Below are 15,648 nucleotides of genomic sequence, written 5' to 3'. Positions count from 1 at the left end.
AACAGATCTGATCTGTTCTAAATCTGACACTGTATCTTCAATACACAGAACATTTATGCAGGAATATGCTAATCTTCTGGTGTACCTACTTATGTCTAAGACTGAAAATATATCCTTAAATACACAAAATACTAATACAGAGAATGGGCTAGTTCTCTGATATATACGCTATGTTCTGGGACTGAAATATATCCTTAATACGTAGAATATGTATACAGAGAATGGATGGTATTCTGATATCGATCTTCCTGAATCAGATTCCTTCTTCCGTTTGGGTATAATCTGGGCGTCATTTTTCCTTCTTTCCTCTATCGTGCCCTCCCGTTTAACCCCCCACGTGCACCTATGTATACATGTGGATCAGAGGTGATGCAAAGAGGAAGTCGTGACTTCTCCAAAAGTCACGACTTCTTTTACTGAAGTCGTATTTCCTTTGGAGCCCGATAGGATTAGTTTAGCTTGTTAATGTTTAACATCCATAATAATTAATAATTAATTTACTACTCATTAACAAACCAATCTGTTAATATATAAACATTAATCACACAGAAACTATAATTAATTTTATATACTGATACAATGTTAATTATGCATTTATTCACCAACTAAACATGTTAATGTGGATTTTAAATAAATCAATGAGATACATATATTTATACAACTATCGATATTCCATTACATGATGAACTAGTGGTTACAAAGTTATAATAATGGAGGGTTATTGGTAGCACATTGTAATTGGATAAGATGTTAATTGGATAAGATATTTTAAACTTTCCCTTTCATCTATTATTGCTACTATTTAACTTATTACTTTAATAACCACTTGAAAATGCTACCAATCTTAATCCCACAATTGTTCATGGGTTCTGTTATCTTTTTGGGTCAAAGATGGGGACATGACAACTATTATAGGCGATTTGTCAAGGGCTTTTCATAATTGGTAGAAATTGAACAGCTATCCATAATCTGATCAAAATTTGTATTGTATTTTAATATTGGTTCTATTTATGGTATCGTATTAATATGATATAATGTATTTTGACAATTCATGTTATATTTTATATTTATTAAATAGCACGTTATATGATAAGTGTAATATATTCAATATATCTATTTTATGTTTTAATAGTATTTTATGGTAAAATTTCTTTAATAGTTAATATATTATTAATAATTGAAATATGAACGTTACATTAAAATAAAACAATAATAATAAATAATAGTCATAACAAATAATAAACATTAATAATCATATATTAGAGGAAAATCGTGAAGTCTCATAAATGAGATGATTTTCCAATATTAATAAATGTTTTAATTATCGTATTTATTCAATCACAATAATCCAATGTCCAAAGAAGGGTTATGACAACCTCAATCCATTGTTTTTTTGGTTGCAAGAGAGGGTCCTTGGGTCTATCTCGTCTTCACCACCCTAGAGGTGGGGGCTTGCTGTTTATTTGGCAATGTAATAGGGTTAGGGGTCACAGGGGAGCTTGGGCGGGAAGGGGTTTCGGCACTGGTAGGCAATTTTAGGCGTTTCTTTTTTCTAGCCCTCATGGAATTAAGAATGGTAGTTGCAAGGAGCGAGTTAGAGCTTGGGACTTTAGGGGCAACCGTTAAGGTCAATTGTTTAAGATGACAAAGAGCAAGGTGGACATTGTAAAGGTGAGAAATTAGGCCCTAGTGAAGTGGTATAGGTTTCCAACCTTGATTTTTGTCCAACTCCAAAGCATCAAGCACAAAAATTTCAAGGGAGGTTAGTAGGAAGAAAGGAAGAGAATGGAGATCATGGTTTCAAAAGTTATTCAGCAGAGGAAAATGATAGAAATAGTACACCTTAAACCTACGTTACCGATTCTTCCCTTAAATGGCTGGGTCCTGATTTTGATTTTGCCCCGGTCCTGGTCCGAGCCCGATTCCGAGTGGATGCCTCCCGAGTCCTTCCCAGGTGGCTGGGTCCTTTGTGGGTTTTGCCACGCAGGACCCAACCACTTGGGAAGGACCCAGGAGGAATCCACGGGGAATCCAGGCAGACCAAATGGCTATCATTGGGGAAGCTTCTTGGTTATGAATTGCACTTGTCTGCTTTGTTTCATCAGCAAATGGCTAGAATAAGGTCGATAATCTCATTTACTTCATGCTCTTTACAACTATCAACAATGAAGCAAACAATCAAACAACTATTTGCATAATTCAACAATTTTTTTGTCAGTCTATCCATATTTTAAGATTTAATGCCTATAAGATTCCAAAAGTTTGTGATGGATTCTAACCTTTGATACTTGTTGGATTTTGATTACTTCAATTCTATATATGTCCCATCAATCTAGGGGGAATGATAATTTTTCTTCCTTTGTGTACAATTTGCCCACACTTAATGTGAAGATTTTAAAAAAATTCCGTAACAAACTTGGTTCAAACTCAAGGCACTACATGATCATCATCAAGGACCTCATTTTATAAGTTGGCGTCGATGTTTTCCTTCATGTAATTACTTGGTAGTTACAAAGGTACTATGGCATAAATAGTACCACTTCATGTATGGAAAGTCGCATTGTATATTTCATATTTGTATGGATTGTATCATTGTAATAATCAATAATGGCAGTGATAGTTTTTAAATTATATAATTATATTTTATAATTTTGATGTTTGAGCACACACACACACACACACACACATATATATACATATATATACATATACATACATACATACATACATACATACATACATACATATATGTATCTATATATATATATATATGTATATGTATGTATCTATATATATATGTATGTATGTATGTATGTATGTATGTATGTGTACAGATGTACCTGTACGCGTACCCAAGGAATTTTTTTTTGCCGAATCTACAAATTCGTACAAGATTCCGTATCCGTACCCGAATCGGTAACTTAGCCTTAAACCTACCTTCTAGGATAAAGAACTTTATTATCATTAAACACATGTGCCAAGGCTCCGACAACGTAGCCCGCACAAAACTCCTGTGCAGCTTCACCAGTTCTCAAGATGATGGAATCATAATTAGTACCCACAACATTTTTGGTTTGAAGGTGAAGGGTATATTAAATGAAGACAAGGTCATTGAGGCCCTCCTAGGTCCACCTATTTGTCTTCTTGGTGTGAACACTCTCAAATAGACTACAATTGTGTTCACACTCTCAAATAGGCTACAATTGTGTTCACACCTAAAAGCTTTAAAGGGTTGTTACACAACATGGATAGCTAGCTGCTGAAGATTTAGTGTGCTAGCACCATAAATCTCCCACTACTAATGTACAAATAAAACATTTTAATAAATATAAGAATTACATGAAAAATTTAGAACTAAAATTTAAAACATTAATGTTTCTACTTTCTAGTATCAAGTGTAAAATAAAGGACTCAAGTTTTTGTTAATGTTTTAGCAATAGGAGATTTCATTATGACTGCGATGGTTTCTTCCTACACTTCAAGAGAAGCTGATGTGTAACAGCTTCCTTAATAACTATCACCGACCTCCATGTATGACTTGCGGCTTCGTGGGAGCCTCATGCGTGCCGGTAGCGGTTTCTTTCCTCTTCGCATTTCATCCGATATAAAGATTGTCTATGTGGCTTATGTAACGACATGGTGTCTTTTGGCCTTCCGTCTACCTCCGACGAGATATTTCGAGCCTTGTCTTCTCTTTAAAAGGCATGTTGCTGTTTGTGCTTTAGGGGTGGGGGTGAAGTTCTCAAGAGAGAGTCTATATTAATATGTGATCATCCGTGTTGACTGTAGTGTAGAAGCTTTCAGTTGTTCTGAGATGTTATCGGCTTATAGTGCTGATTATTAAGTGTTAACAATCTTGCTTAAATCATTGCTTGATTAAGCTTGAGAGCATTGTATCAGATTTGTGTCTTTAATAAAGGTTGATTTTTGGTGTGGCTGGGTTTTTCACCCTCAAGTGGAGGGTTTTCCTAGGATAAAATTTTGTGTTTCTTGTTCTTGTAAGATTTTCTAAGTTTCAGATTGTCATGTCTTACCTTTCTTATTCTAACACTAACAGTTTTTACTTGGCTGCTAGTTTTGTTTCCTTTGAATGGCTTGAGTTGAAAAAAGCTTCCCTTCCACACCTTTGTAGACCTCTAATTCATCATGAATTTTGTCTCTAATGTCTTCATCTATTGCATCCTCTCTGTATGCACAAACTAAGGCTTGCATGACCTCCTCAAAAACCTAAATCATATTAGAGATGTACAATTTAAGGATCCGGTGGTATGCTGATAAGATCAACTATTATAATAATGGCAATAAGACAGTGTAGAAGATAGATTTCACATAGGACAAGAGATTCTCATGGGCCACGATGCTTTAATATCCAATATATGTAGAATAGAATAAACCCTTGAGAAAGGGTAACACCATAATATACTCCTTATGGAAGAAGCCACTCCAAGACATATCTCAAAGAGATCCCAAATGTACTATCATATTCAACACATAATCTCCTTTATTGAACCGCCTCCTAACAACATAAGGAAGGGGGTAATTCCAATGAAGGCATACTCATCACCTAATATAATTAATTACCATTGTTACTAGGATACTCGTCTCCTACCCCTGGAGACCCGTACCGGTACCAGAGACTTCTCCGGAAACTTCTTGATGCTTAAGGTGCTTTTGGCTGCCATCTCTGAAGTCTCCCGACCAAAATTTGACGTCTCCTTCTAGAAAACTTAGGGCAAAATGTAGTAAAAAGGCAAAAAAAATAATAAATCAAACAAATAAGATAAGCTTGCAGCAAAGCAAAGTCGTACAGAAATGACTCATAAGGAAACTGTTTTGCAGAAAGACAAAAATCCATGCAAAGTTATAGTGATCGGATCTATTGATAGTGTAGACTTTTTGAGAGGACTGATTTCTTATCATTGTAATAGTCTAAAGAGAAATTGCCTTCACTATTTAGCCGACAATATTGAGTGGGCTCAACATCTATATGACCTTACTTTCACTAAACAATTTAGATTGGCTAAGGTATCAGCAATATAAGCAATTTTAATTTCAATCTTTGTTCAATTTTATAGTTAATGTTAAACTTTACCACTGTTCTTGTTTTCAAAGTTCTCTGTCATGATATGTTTTGGAAATTATTAAAATATATTAAAAAAAAATTGGCATCTCCAAGTACCCCCGTCTCCTCTTTTTGAAAATTAGTTGTACCAGTACTGGTACCAGTCTCCGGAGTCTCCAAGTACCCCCGTCTTCTGGTAACCTTGTTAATTACAGAAGTTTTCCACACGACCTAGTATAATTAACTCAAGGGATGTGTGCCACATGTCAGCATCTCCATCCACCTAAATACATTATAATATCATGTCCCTAGGTACATAATATGTAATGTCCCTTCTAAGATTCTTTCTATCGTCACAATCTAATGGTTATACTTATGAACCTTGGCTAGGATCAAAGGTTTTAATTAAATCTATTGCAATAGATTTGTATTAAATTGCAATACAAGGATGAAATCTTCTTATTCGATATAATGTTAAATATGCAATGAGTCTAAGTTCTTTGTGATTCACAAAACATAATTTCAGATCTCAATCATGCAGGATGGCTATCCCTGCTCTATCCTTATAATCAACGCTTGGAATTTCCGTTGCTTTTGCTGATATCGTGAAATATCCCCTGTTGTTATAGGACTAACATTCAAGGGATATCGTCAAACACTTAGCTGGCAGCCTGCTGTTCCAAGTCTCAGTCTGCATAACCTGCGTGTTATGCGGTTTCTAGACTGTAGAATAACTTGTGTGTTATGCTGTTTGACTGTTATAGTTCAAGGAATATTAGCAAACAATTCTCATACACTCTTTGAGCATGCTGGACTGAGTTATCAGTCTAATAACTTGGTGTGATATCAATAGAAAGTGCAATTACAAATGGTTTGCTGTGATATCTAACTGCAATAATAACTCTTTGGGTCCTTAACAAATGCATATAGATGAATTTTTAGTGTCACAAATGCACCTACAGCCAAGTGGCATTTTGACAAACATTTGTCAAGTAAACTGACATCATGAAAGACATATCGGCAAGTAATGAGCTGCACTTATTCTCCTTTATTCATGAAATAATTGGTCCCTTACAATAACCATCAAGTGCCAAAAACACTCAGCAAGTCAACAATAAAGTTCTCGGAAAGTCCAAAGACTTATGAGAGCTATGTATTCATGGAAACCAACTGACATACAATGGAAACTAAGTGACAAAGCACCTGGAAAATATCGCCTAGGTTTAATGTTGAAGCAACAATTTTGTGTTGATAGGAGCCTCCACTATGCCCCAAACAAAAGATCTTCAAAATCGCCCCAGCTGTAAGGTATAATGTTTGATCACCAAATGATGAGTCTTCTTTCAATCCCTGAAGATCTTTGTTGTTCTCTCCCAAAGGCAGCGCTATACCAAATGGTGAATTTTGATGCTAGAACAAGGTGGAATGAGCTAATTTCGTGGGTAAACTGACTGTTCTGACTGGTGCAGGTCTGCAGACTGGTAACAAATAATTACCAGCTCTAAATTCTCGTCTCAATTCCAAAATAGGATCGCTGTCCTTTCTCAAACTTAGCGCTATCACCAAATGATTGATTCGATGCTCAAATAGGAAGGAATAAGCAAAATCGTGGGAGAAGATGAAGAGGACCAATTTGCTGCAGACTGATCTGATACCTGGAATCTTCTTCAATTCTTCTTCAACTGCTGCTAGGGTGAATCGCCTTGTGTCCCCTCAATAAAATCGTTACAAGTGAGAGCCGACTCTTGATTCCCGAAATTGATATAAATCTGAATATGAGTCCAAGTAAGATTGGCCCTTGGCCACCAATGAAAGCTCAATCGAGATGATTGAAGTATCACCTCCTCAATGCAACCCCTCGAGAGATCTTTCACTCCCTCAGTTATGCTATCTATGGGAGTTTTCGTTCCCAAAGACAAAATTCTGCAGACACCTCCTGGCTCTACAAAACCCAATCAATATCAAATCCAATCCAAAACTGATGAGAAGCTGAGCTAGATCCCCTTTTAAACTTTTTAGTCCATCATCCAAAAGCTTCTAGAAATAATATTAAAATAATATTATTTCACTTAAGTGTCTTTATGATATAATTTTTAATTAAGTCACTTTATTAAATTAATTAAATATAAAGTCATCTTCTAATTTTTAATTTATTGGATAACTTTATAAATAATTAACTTAATATTATTAATTAAAATAATAAATTAAGTTATCCATGAGAAATAATAATAATCTGGACAACTCAACTAATTAAGTTAACTAATTAATTCCTCTCCAAAAATGGGGACATTACATATCGTCTTGTAGATATGCAACCTTGACACTATGCCAGTTATGGCCTTCTCTATGCATGCACCTTTAACCTTGCAATGGAAGGTGTTAACACCCTCCTTGCACAAGGTCGATAATGGGCTTGAATGAGCAATGCAGATCTGCAAAAGTATACGAGAAAACAAATATTCGATGCCTTAGAAGATCATATGATCATCTATTAATAGTTCTTTGGGCAGTCATGATGTGAGGAGTTGTATTTCCTCAATTGTATCTCATCAACTTAACTAATCCTGCTTCTAATAGGGCTAGATCTCTTTGTTGATAATCAATATTGTTAACTTAACTAATCACTCGGGCAGTGATAATGTAGAGATAATCTCGTCCGAAGGGAGTCAATCTGAAATACTTTGTCAGCGATAACTTGTCCACTGACTTTGATTGTCCGTTATAGACAGCGATAAGGAGTAATTGCATGTGTTCCAAATGATATCAGTTGATCTGACATATTTACAAATCAGTATGCCCTTGGCCTTCTTAATGTTGATTGCCGTCTTGGTAACACATTTGTGTAAGTTCATTTTTGCTTGATCATTGTGGTTCTTTGTTCTGTCTTTTGTTTCCAATCTCACTCTCTTTCTCTGTCTTGTTCACAACAAAGTGTCCTCAACATGCCAATGTGATTTCTTATTTGTCTTCAACATTATGGAATTGGCCCATCTTATTTCTCTACTTGTCGAGCATTGTTTTTGATAAGAATGGGCCAAGGTTCCCTATGAATTTGGCTGAGTTAATGAATTTCCAATGATATATGGCCTGGATTAATCTTTTTTGAATATATTGCTTTTCGGCTGTCTTGTCCTTTGAATCTGTAGTATACTTTGATGATGATTTCTTGGGCATAGGTGCCATTTGGGTTTAATAGCAACTTGTTCATACACCTTGTCAATAATCCTGCTTGTCTTTGATACTGTAACTTTTACTTATGGAGATAATACATGGAGCTTCTCGAGGTATCAACAGAACTGTTTTGTCTTATAAACTTATCGTTTAACTATTCTAGCTAAGTCTAATTTATGTTTTTGCTATTGACCAACATGGAGGTGTCCTAGGCCTACCATGCCTGGACCGTCAAAAGTTTCTTTTGCTTGATTGGTTTCAGAGATTAGATGGGGATATCACATAATATATGCTAAGACATATATTGGCTATTGGAGTTGGTTTGTCCATTTACGATCAATGATGTGTCAAATGATGTCATCTTTTTTTTTGTTATCATCACAGTAATGCATAGTGGCTTCTTTGGTCCTATCCATGACCTCATAGAGGTAACCCATCTACATGGTATCCCCATCCACTATATGTAGAACCTTGACCGAAAGCTTTGTCACCAATTTTTTTTTTTTTTTTATTCTCAGAAAATTAAGAAATAATAATTAAAAACAAAAATACTGTCAAATATGTAATTTCCCATAAAACTTATGTTTGTAACTGTTACTTATCCTGAGTATCTCCTTTGAATTTTTTATGAACATGTCATCAAAAATAGTTTTTGTGACTTTATCCCCTTTGATTATTTTTGAATATGAAGAGTCCATTCAAGCATTGGTGACAAACATTTGCTAGAGAGAATGAATTGAGATTACAATTCTTTGTGAAATGAAGAAGTTGGTGGTAAGTCGTGTCACTCCCAATCACACAAGCTTCTTGCCATTAATGTGCTTGCTTATCAATCTAAGGATCTATGTATTGTTGTAGATAAATTTGATAATTTGTGTAGTATCTTCAAGCACACTTTTGGCCCATTTAATCTTCCCAATGTCCTCAAGCATCAAATCTAAGCAATTTGTTGCACAAGGGCTCCAACAAATAGAGGATGCCTCTCTTGAATAAGTTTCCTTGCAGCTACATATGGTGTTGCCTTGTTCTTGACAATTTGGGCAACATTCTCGGCCCCAGCCTTTTGGACCACCCCCTCCAATAGATTGTACGAAGTCTTAGAATTTTTGACTTAATGCAAGGGATCTATGAACTTCAAGAACACCAATGCGTAACTCAAAGCCATTAGGGAGAGTCTTGCTCTTGCCATTTGGCTATCCATTGAATAAAATGCCGCATCCCTTTCTTTGCCAGAAATATCTTTAATCATCAACTACAAGTCTTATATTCTTGATTGCTTCCTTTAGTAATGGGCCATGCGAATAGCCATTGGAGTCTTAAACCCCTTATTGGCAACTATCAATGCATTTACCAACCCTTCCCAATATGTGTTGTTCACCATATTGAAGGATATATTTTTGTAATACCCAAAGTTTGTAATTATCATCCTAGCATAATAATGTTTCTCTTTGTTCCAAGTGGTGCCTTCAAGCAGAGGTTGTGCCCATGGAGCATTGTGAGGAATAAAGAAATTTGGTGAAATAGGAAAATGGATAGAACTCTCAGGAGTTTCATCAATAGGGAAAGGTGGATGTTGAAATGGGGGGCAGTAAAATAATTTGTAGATGAATTAGGGCTGGAACTCATCATTGCTGCCAACGCAATTGCTTCCCATGTCCTCTTTCTTTCTATTTTGTGTATATCATAATTAGCAAGTACTTCATCCATTTCTCTTCTCATTTCATTAGGGGCATCGAGGCACACCTTCAAATCATGTCTGGATTTCTGAACAAAGTGAAATTTTAACTTATTGGTTCCTTCTTTCACAGAGTGCCTGCAAAAATTATAGTTCACCATGCCCTTGGTCTCACTTGCCATCCTATGCTTCCATGCAGGGTCTTTTCTACTTCTGCCTTGCATTGAACTTGCCATTGCCGATTTTGTACATAGAAAAAAAGGCCTGTATGGTTTTCAATCTTGAGAGAGGAATTAATAAAAAAGAAAAAGAAAAAGAAAGGTTAAACATTTAAAAGATAAAAGAGAACTCAAACCATCCATAGGTCTCTTCCAAACTTGATCTTTTTGATGATTACATTTTTTGGATAACCCATTAACTGGATGGAATTGGCAACTGATGGTAGTACTATTTTGTATTGTCAATTATCCTCTTTTATGTACGTATGTCTTTGAAGATTCCTAGAAAGTTTGATGATTGCATTCACTTGTGATGGTGATCTAATGTGAGCATTTAGAGGGCTGATGCTTGGAGTTTGATGACATTGTAATCCAATTTGGTTTTGTTAAAATCCAGCATGCCATGATTTGCATTGATTGTTCTATGGATTTTTTTTTTCACTAAATAGATTTTAACTCTAAGCTATACATTAATCCCGATTTTGACCTTGTAAATTGAAAACAATGAGCAGGTTTATACAGTTTGGACCAAATGTGAAGTGCCATTGTGGTGCAGCAAATTGTCAAGGTGATCTTGGAGAACCATTTGGAACGAATGGAGTCAAAACTGGAGGATCTCGAGCTGTAATTAGCAAACAATTTAGGGGTAACAGTGGAATAGCACTCAATACACAATTGTTACAATGGGGATCAAAGCGGGCAAGGTCCTCTTGATAGCGATTTTTTCCAGATATAAATATTCCATGGTTATTGCTTGAAATAGATTATGGTATGTCTCTTTCAACTCGTGCTTATCAATTTTCAAGGTTTTTCTTTAATGATATTCCAAAAAAAGCATTCTTAATTTTATTAAAATTAAGTGAAGGCTTTCACATGATTGTTTTATTATTTAGGAATTGATCTGCATGGTTTGTAGTGATCTCAAGATGACGTCAATGTGTAGTAATTAAACTAATGACATTATTCAGTGTTTATAATAATTGCATGGCAATGTGGGAACCGATTAGCGCACAAGCACCTTTAAGCAGTTTTTATCAAGGGGTTGAATAGTGAATACATTTGCTACATTTGCCTTCTCATCCTCTAGCTGCTTTCCCCATTGGCAAAGCTTTTGGAAATGAGGAAAAAGGTCATTAGTGTAATGACCACTGATGGAGGCCATCTTGAGATGACAAAAGAATGCATGGGTCAAATCCCACAAAAAATGAAAAATTTAATTTAAAATGTCATTTTAATTGTTCAGTTGTGTTTCTTAGGATATACTAGATTTTTCATATACATAGGATTATGTAATTACTATCCGAAGAAAACATAAGAGTCTTATAACCATTGCAAACTGACAGTATGTGAGTGGAAGTCACTTGTCCTTTTGTGGACTGATATCATTTCCTTCTCACGAACTTTATGTATTGGACTTTGTGACTATTTGCACCTGCATTATTAGTCTAGCTTTGTACTCAAACCAAGGTTTAAATATCAATCTTGTTAAAATGACACAACTATAAAATCTCTCCAAAGTAAAAATAAATACATTTTTCTGTTGTTTATCTTCTGAAAGGCATCTGAAATTTCACTTGAATGCCAATAAATTTGCAGAATCGATTACCTTTTTTCAGGAAATGATGCTCCACGATGTTCACCATAAGGAATATAATGCATCTCTAAAGAGGTTTTTCCATCTAGGAGACTGGATTATATGAAAAGCTGTAATCCCAGGGGAATTGTCAAGCAAGGTTTTCATCACAAAAACTCATTGTATTTTATATCATTTTCCTATCAGTTGTTGGTTTTACTGACTCTATTAGTCAAGACGCTTCCAAGACCGTAGCATACTTGTGAAGTGCATGAAATTATAATATAAGCTGTAGGAAGCATCATGGAAATATGTTCAACCCATGGATGTAGGGAGTTGTGTCTCTGATCCGCTGGGAGGCGTCTTGGGGACTGGGATGTGTTTCTCTGTACTGCAAATGGGGTGGAGATGTCCCCGATTGCAGAAAACGTCCCACCTGCGTTTCCTTGCATCTCTGTTGAAAAGAAAAATTAAAAAACAAAAAATTACAACCTGCAAATTTTCAATTTTTCATGTGAGGGTTTTAATGCTTTTCCATTGCTCAAAACAAACATGAAATATATTATACAGTTGTGCGATTTATATTTTGCTGTCATGTGAGTGTTTTTTTACACTCCAGACTCAAAGTTTGAAACAGAAGTAGGGACCAGTCAAATATGGGTTGAAGGTTGTTTGGTATAACATGTTGAAAGCATGGATTACCATTCAAGATCTGTGGGGGGGGCTCTATTATAATTTATATATCAGAAATATATTCGGACAAGCCAGGTTTGTATAAGATTCTCTCTCTCTCTCTAGATCTACCGGCACCAGTTTCCCATACCAGTACCAGTACCAGTACCAGTCTCCTAGCAACCTTGGTTCAAGCAATTTGAGATGGATTCAGTGGACTGATGCATACTACATAATGTAATAAAAAGATAACTAAGTTGGTAAAAATTCAAGAGTTGCCAAATGACAAGAACCGATACACTCCATGCAAAAAGCTACCAAAACCTTCATAAAGTTGCAGAGGAATTGCTTAAGAGGCTTGCCAAGACAAACCAACAGAAGTAATGTAGAAATTATGTGGGGGAACAACACGAATGTCCTATATTCAAGGTTAATTACTACCACTGAACAATGGCAAAGCTGCCTTAATGGAAAAGATAGTTTTACAATGAATTCAACTGTGCTCGAAGGAATTTGTTATTTTCTTTTTAACTTTTCAAACATGCACGTAAAGGATGTTTGCCAACTATACCTGAAATCACCAAAACTTGGAAGTGGACTATATTCTTGTTTAGCCAGTTTTAGGTAACGTATTGTTCATGATATGGTGATATTATTCAACAGACATGCTTTATTCAAACTTTAAATTGTACAGTATCTTGTTTAACATCCTTAATAAGTGATATAATGTGGAATCCTTTATTAAGTTCTATATTCTATCAGGAAATGCTTTATTTAGTCTTCTAAGGACTGCCTTCGATTTTGGAATTTCATGGCAACCTGGCTGTAACCACACAATCTTTGCAAAACTCTTTACTTGTTTTTCTCTTGGTTCCCATCAATGTAAAGCTAATTCAGTAATATTAAAGATTTAAAAAGTTTTGCAGTCCTATATTGTTTATGTGTTGATGATTGTTAGATTGTTTGCCATTTCTTGTAGGTCAGGCTATTCTAATATTATACGATATATTATTCTATTTGGCACTTGCATGCCATGAATAATCAGGTTCCAAGTTTATCAAACCTTTGATATTTTTCCCATTTATTATCTTGCATTTTTTGCTTAAGATCAAGTAAAGATGGTTGTTTCAGACTTTGTCTCATTCGAGGCATTGATTGCTTTTTCCTATCACTTTTATAGCAGTAGTTTACCCTGCCATCTCCTTGTTGTAAAGGACTCAAATTGAAGTTGCTTAGGATAAGTTTAATTTTATCTGCAAGAAAATAACATTTCATCTTGTGATAAAGAATTGATATTCATTTTAGTCAAGGAAGTTATTAATAATATTAAATATATTTCCACTTTCATCTTTGTTGTCAAAAAGTCAACATAACTCTTAGGGTTGGAAAAATTGTTTAAAGGAAAATTTAGAGGAGACAGAAGGGAAAGACATACAAATTGTAGAAAAGTGAAGGAAGTTTGCGAATACATCTACCCAAGGAGTTGCACCCCAAAGCTTGCTTTTGAATTGGAGAATCTTTATTAATGTGTAGTGCCCTTGTAAGCCTTCCTTGACTTACAAATCTTGCCAGTATGGGATAAACTCATACACCCATCAATTTTTCCGTGTTGAAGTATATAGGTAGATGTTAATGTGGAGTAAAATCCTCAGCAAGGGACATGTGACTATTGTATTGTAGTCTGTAATATTTGCAACGCTTACTTTGGAAAGTCGCAAGGCAAGAGGACACACATAACATGCAAGCATCACTAAGTGATGCCATTATCCTAGAGGATGGTGATACACATTGACCTGGGTACTTGCACCCTAAAGTGTGGTTTCAGGGAATTACTAGGATAGAAGTGTTGTAGGTTCCGAGAACCAACTACATTAGATTTCTTTTTATTCCTAAGCTGCCAGTCTAATGTCCTTAACCAACACTTATTAATGTAGTATGAAGAAGATTTATTTCATTTGATTCTTGTAATTTCAGATTTCTGAGATGTATGGAATAATCTAACTTTGATGATTATTAATTTATTGAAGATAATGTCATTGAAACAGGTTTATTATTGGGATGAATTGGAAGGGAGGAAAATTGTACAACACGGTGAGTGAATGGATTGATGCAAGGATGTCTAGTTTGAATAATAACTCGAGTATGGAGTTATCAAGAGTTATTTCAGTAAGATAATCTAGAAATTGTAATCATATTGCCTAATAGGGTGCACACAATGGATGATGGGAAACTTTTGCAATATTGTATTTTACTTCTAGCATTGGCCTATTAAATTTCAAGAAAAACAGTTCTGCCATCAACAAGATGCCTTTCTATGCATGTGTTTTGTTGTCTGTAATTAGTAGTTCTCTATTGAAAATTTGAAATAGAGCAAGGGTTTTTTAAAAATGAATTAAATATTAATTGTCTGGCTATACTTGGTTCCTATTTTGTCTGAATCGCCATGGCTTTGGCAGATCACAGTTGTGTCGACAAAGGAACGTATCACTTAGAAGACTTCTGATATACCAAAATCCAGTAGCATTTAGAACTTGTGTTTCCAGCTCTCCATGTTTTTTTGGTTTATATTTTCAATGCAATACATTTAGTTGCAATAAATTAGGTTAGCTCTATATAAATGTTTCCATGTTTTTACAGCAATCTAAATACATAAATCAAGAACTAAGACATGTTAGATGTTCCTTTTTGTGTTTTCAAATTGATGTTGTCAAATTTGACCTTAAATGACCCGTCTCTTTGGATATAAAGATCCAATCTATAAGGTCTTTGATAATTATTTCTCTTCACAATTAGTAATCCATATGGTTCATTTTGGGTTGTAATATGCTCCAATTGTTTTCACTTGCAGGAACTAGTGCTCCATAGATATATAGATTCAATGTTTCAATCTATATGTTGGACCAATATAACAAAAACAAATTTCCTTAAATGTTGTAAGTTCAAACTTATTAATAGTATTACCCTTTTACAAAGTGAGTTTGAAGATTATGCATATATATTTACTCCAAACTTTCCACCTGATTTGAGACAATTCTTTAATCTCATACATGCAAATTTGTTTCATGCTATTTTTTAAGGAACGATTGGATATTTGGTTGAACTAGGAGGATAATCTCCCCCAAGGGTTGAATTCCATCCCCTCACATATCCATGGTTTCCAGAACTAATGATTGAAGATGCATTGTTGAGCTTATTCCCTACCAAGCTAGCTGTTTGCACAAAATGAGACTTTGTAAATGGTGAAGAACGAATCAGAATTGTCCATTCTTTCCATAGA

General features: G+C 35.1%; 1 protein-coding gene across 3 annotated transcripts in view; it reads left to right on the top strand.

The window, feature by feature from the left end:
• LOC131041790 (uncharacterized) overlaps window positions 1-14,980 on the top strand; it is a 108,963-nt gene extending 93,983 nt beyond the window's left edge. Inside the window, exons 13-15 of one of the 3 annotated variants that reach the window (XM_057974999.2) lie at window positions 10,639-10,895; window positions 14,417-14,462; window positions 14,828-14,980. In XM_057974999.2, the coding sequence (XP_057830982.2) occupies window positions 10,639-10,840 (202 nt within the window). In that variant the 3' untranslated portion in view covers window positions 10,841-10,895; window positions 14,417-14,462; window positions 14,828-14,980. The other 2 variants (XM_057975000.2, XM_057974998.2) reach the window with 2 other exon arrangements.
• Window positions 14,981-15,648: the final 668 nt, after the last annotated feature.

Source organism: Cryptomeria japonica, chromosome 3 (assembly GCF_030272615.1).
Source record: "Cryptomeria japonica chromosome 3, Sugi_1.0, whole genome shotgun sequence".
Lineage (NCBI taxonomy): Eukaryota > Viridiplantae > Streptophyta > Pinopsida > Cupressales > Cupressaceae > Cryptomeria > Cryptomeria japonica.
This window is presented reverse-complemented; position numbering and strand designations above follow the sequence as displayed.